Source organism: Haemaphysalis longicornis, unplaced genomic scaffold, assembly GCF_048455015.1.
Source record: "Haemaphysalis longicornis isolate Haplotype H1 unplaced genomic scaffold, Haemaphysalis longicornis Haplotype H1 scaffold_7, whole genome shotgun sequence".
In the NCBI taxonomy this organism is placed as follows: domain Eukaryota; kingdom Metazoa; phylum Arthropoda; class Arachnida; order Ixodida; family Ixodidae; genus Haemaphysalis; species Haemaphysalis longicornis.
This window is the reverse complement of record NW_027526422.1, coordinates 91,222,871-91,227,598: the sequence shown is the minus strand read 5'-3', so window position 1 is coordinate 91,227,598 and position 4,728 is coordinate 91,222,871. Positions and strand designations below refer to the sequence as shown.

Below are 4,728 nucleotides of genomic sequence, written 5' to 3'. Positions count from 1 at the left end.
TTACCAAACCATGGTGGTTTTTAATATCAGCATCTTTGGAAACATTACCGGGTGCAGGACAAGAAAACTTTTTGACCACAACATAGCCACGATCAATTTCTAAGCAATAGGTGTCTCTTCAAAAGCCCTCTTGAAGCCCAATGATGCCCGTATAAGGGAAATAAACAAAAAAAATTATCGATTCAATCCTTCCAGGACGCACCAGCTGGAAGTACTGCCATAGCGGCAAGTCACTCTGGCCTGTGCAGACGGCAGCCTTCTAAACAAAAATGCCAAACAGCCGTTTGGAGAGCCCGTTGCGTCAAAAGGCTGCCACACAAAATGTTCCAGACCTGCTTTACAAACTTATCCACGAGTCCACGACAAACTTCAAGTTCGACGCGCGTGGTCATCTACACAGTCACAGAGAATACAATCACTTAAACACCATACGTGAACATAGGTCTTACCGCGCGCACGCACACGCAGTGCTACATCATGTACGCAGCGCAACGGCGCACAGAAAAAATGCAATCTACAGCGTTCACGACTCAGATTGGGCCCCTAGCGACTTACGTCGCTCACAAAGCTCACTGGGCCTGCGTGAGCTTGCAGGGTGTCCGCTCTTGGAAGCAGCGCTTCTAACCGCAGAACCATCGGGCGGGCTGTGCACGCTTGCCCGCGACTTGTGGGAGAGGCGCGAGCGCGGGTGCCGGTCGACGCCGAGGGAGTCAAGGATGGCCGCCTTGCGTTGGGCCTCGGTCATGACGGTATGCGACGTCCTGTGCGTCTTCAGGGCGTGAACCTCCGGCAGCCACTGAATGGCCACGGCACTGAGAAGCGCCAACACCGCCACCAGCAGGTCGAGCACGGCGTCTGCTTGGCCCGCAGTGCTGACGAGCTCCAGGGTGCCCGACGCCGTGAGCACGCCCACGCGCCCGAATGCGTACGACACGGTCAGCCCGACGCTCCGCCTGAGCGTAGGGAACACTTCTGCCGTGTAGCCGTAGTTGACACTGAGTGCTCCCGACGCCAAGCTGCTGACGACGATGCCTAGCGGGACGGACAGTGACCCTCCGTTGACGAGCGGCAGGCTGGCGTGGGCGACAGCGGACACGCTGAGCAGCCCCAGCAGAATCGAGAGCGTCCCGCGCTGGCCGTGGTTGTTGAGGTACCAGCAGACGAACGCGTAGAGGAGCGACTGAGCAACCATGTGCCCGGCGTGCCAGACCTTCCGGGTGAAGGTGGCGCGCAGAACAAGACCGTAGTAGGCGAGGTTGACGCTGAACCAGGACACGAAAACCGACAGGGCTCGCCACCGGAATGCGCGCTGCTTGATATAACTCTCGGTGAAATCCACGTTGGCCATAGAGTATAGGGTTGAGCCCTCGATCTGGCTTATCTGGGACCGGAGCGCGCCGAAGGAGATCTCGGCTTGGGATGGCAGTATGCCGTTGCTCTTGGCTGCCGCAAAGACGACCGACCTAGCGGCGCGGGTCCCTCTGAGTGTGAGCAGCCATATGGGGGACTCCTCGAGCTCGTAGGCCCAGGGAATGAGCATCACCGTCGGCACAAGCAGGAATGCATGCGACAGGTACCAGTGCGGTTCCAGCTCTGACACGGCGTACATCAGGGGTGGCACCAGCGTCGTGCCGATGGCCGTATCCAAGACACCGTAGACGGGCCGAGAGTGGCGGCCGGTCACTTCGTATATCATGATGAAGATGAGCACCTGAGCCGAGCAGGTGGCGGCCGCCACCAAGAAGCGCCACAGCAGGAACAAGAAGAGTGTCTGCGCGGTGCTGGCGCCGACGCCGGAAACGAGCGATACCAGCGCGCTGCCGACGATGACCGGTCTGCGGCCGACGTGGTCGGAAGCGAAACCCGCGGCTGGCACGAGTAGCACCGCTCCCAGCATGTTGGTGGCCTTGGCGAGCTCCAGGCGCCAGCGGCTGCTGCAGACCATGTTCCACTGGCTCACGATGCTGTCGCCGACGTGCCGGATTTCGTAGTCCCACTCCTTGCACGGAACCACGTGGCGCTCTTTTCCCCCGGCTTTTCCACCCTCCTGAAAATATGGACAAGTTTGGGTTCCTGGCCTTCTTACCCTGGTAGAAACGACTGTGCTGCGCTTTTTAAGTACGGGCGGGTAAATCTAAAGTGCGACAAGTGAAATGTTTCGGCTAGTAACTTTTTATTCATGTATCGCCACCTCGAAAGGCACTGGTAATGGCGGGAAGGTGACAAAAGAAAGGTTCTATTAGCAGATGACTGGATATTAAAAGAAAATAATACGGCCGGGGGAATAAGATAAGATTATCAAAGACGACAGTCTTTGTCCGGCAACGCAAATGCAAAAATTTTGCCGTGCCCTTCCCAGTCCATCTGTCACTCGATTGCACCGCTGGGCCAAAAGTTTAAAGAACGCTTGACCGCGAAGTACACATAATCAAGACCGTTCCACGCTAATAAAACTGCCGGCATTGCCGTGTATGTGCACGTCATATAGCGCAAAGAAAACTTCAAACACATTTGAAGCGAAATGAAGTGCATAACTGGTAGTACCCGCGTACTTTTAATAGACGTTTTGTTGGTTTTAAAGCGAAGCTTTCTATGTATCAATGTTTCGTTTAGGAGCACCGAAAACGCACTCCCAGGAAGCCAACTTTCTCCGACGATGACGATCGTGGAAGCGCCTCAAGAAAAAATGGCCGCCTTTTAGCTCAGCTAACCTTGCAAAGCAAAAGCTCGGTTTAGTCTGTTTAAGTTTTGGTTTCTCTTTTTAAACCTTTGATGTAGCTGTATTGCCGACGACGGCTCAACGACGTTCGGTCCCGTGCAACGCTCACAGAAAGAGGCCCGCCTCGCTTTCATTCGCGGCGAAAGCGGCGTTCCTCTTCGCCGGGCTCAAGATGAGTCACGTAGCCCGAGACGACCCAGCGGCGCATGCGTGGGAGGCGGCGGGGCTGGTCGACCGCCGATCAGCTGAGCGCCCGCAACCGCGCGCCGCTTTGCTGATCAGTTGAGCAGAACGAATGAAAACGGGGCCTTGTGCGGAGCGCCGAGAGCGGGCCCGGCGAATCACGCGATGCGCTTCGAGGGGTGTGTCTGAGGTCAAAAGGAGAATTTGCGCATCCGCGGCAAAACCGCTGGACGATAGTAGTAAAGCTTCGCTTTAAACGAAAATGTTGCTCGTGGTGGGAATCGAAACCGAGTCCCTCGAGTTCTGAAGCCGAAGTTTATCCGACTGCGCCATTCTGACACAACAAAAACATGCAGTTTGGATTTGGAGTGGGGGGCATGGACATGTAAAATTAGAAAAACCATGCACCCCTCCGCCTCACGACGACGATGGTTGAACGCGCAGCTTTCTTCATGCAAAATCAAACGGCGAAGGGTCAACGTCAAAGGCTCTGCATTCAAAATTGCAAACTGCGTGCCAGTCGAAGTCAAGGCCGCTGCGATCAAATCATGTGCGAGTCAAAATCGAAACTCAGTCGACAACCACGGAATCTCTCGCGATAATACTTCGCGTTGAACCATCTTCGTCGTGAAACGGAGGGGTGCATGATTTTTTACAGTTGCAACGAAAAAAAAAACGCGTTGAAAAGGGCGCGGAAAAGCTAGATAAAAGTGAACACAAGAAAAAAGGAGTTCTAGCCCCTGCTGTACATGGCGGAACAAGAATAAACGATAAGGATACGCGTTGTCCCAAGAGACGGCGCGTGAGAACTTCGAATGCGGGAAAATTGAATCGCACTGAACGAACCAGGACTGATTTCATGACAAGAGCGGAAGAGGAGGAGAATAGCCTGAGCGGGGAGAGGAGAGAGCAAAGAAGGGGTTGCGGGGCAGTGGCTGCGAAGGCGATCGTCTTTCGAGAACGATTGCAGTGAACCAGGAGGCACTCAGCATTTTTTCCACTTTTTATGGCGGTTACCATCACCTGTGGTGGATGCAACCACGAAGAACAACGTCGGTTTGTCGCTTAGTGTGAGCCGTTAGGATCTCGCCTTAAAACTGACAGACGGTTTCGCTGCGGCAACAACGGTACATGCTGCGAAAGCAGGATATGTCCAAGGTATAAAGCAATACATCAAGCGTAGTCCTAGGCAACGGTCTCATTAGTGTTGCATCATGGCCGCCGCAAGTGCAGTAGATTTCGCCCAACCGGCCCAACCGCTTCCGCTCACTGACTAGCCAGAGTCACTGTTAATGATTGATAGTCACTCCGTCAGTGAAGGGAAGCGGTTTGGCCGATCGGGTAAAATCAAAATAACATGAAGCGGCAAATATGTTTACTGAAAGTTTTTAGAAGCAGTGTTCTCTCGTTTATTAGTGAACGTCCTTGTCCAGTTACGGGCACAGAGATAATATACTGACTCTAGAGGGAAAGCGCCCCACTGAGCACTGAGCCAATGCATTGGAACCATACGACACACAGTGGCAGACATGATACAACGATTTGAAGGTTGCCAGCTGAGCTTTTGCTTACTAAAAACGGAGAAAGTGATGGGTTGTAATCTGGCAACGTGCTACTGTGGCGTTTCCGCGTCCGGCTAGCCAAGCATGCCGGGATTAATTGTAACATGGCGGACCGCTGGCCAGGCGGATTTTGTTAGGCGCCGTCGACAGCATTGCGTAGTTTATCTCCTGTGGGTAGGTAACCGACGTGTTTTCGGTTTAGCGTGTCACTTGTATGTACTGAGACTACTTGAGCAAGATGTGGCAACGTTCACACAACACTTG

The 4,728-nt window shown here is 53.8% G+C and overlaps 1 protein-coding gene across 1 annotated transcript; it reads right to left on the bottom strand.

Annotated features, from left to right (window-relative positions):
- On the bottom strand, positions 1-2,149 carry LOC144144588 (solute carrier family 22 member 16-like). The gene has a single exon (XM_077676090.1). The coding sequence runs from the start codon at positions 1,943-1,945 to the stop codon at positions 524-526; it is 1,422 nt and encodes a 473-aa protein (XP_077532216.1). The 5' UTR covers positions 1,946-2,149; the 3' UTR covers positions 1-523.
- Between the last annotated feature and the right edge of the window lie 2,579 nt (positions 2,150-4,728).

What these genes read in the sequence shown, in the direction of transcription:
- LOC144144588 (XM_077676090.1), bottom strand. Translation starts at nt 1,945, where the DNA reads ATGGTCTGCAGCAGCCGCTGGCGCCTGGAGCTCGCCAAGGCCACCAAC.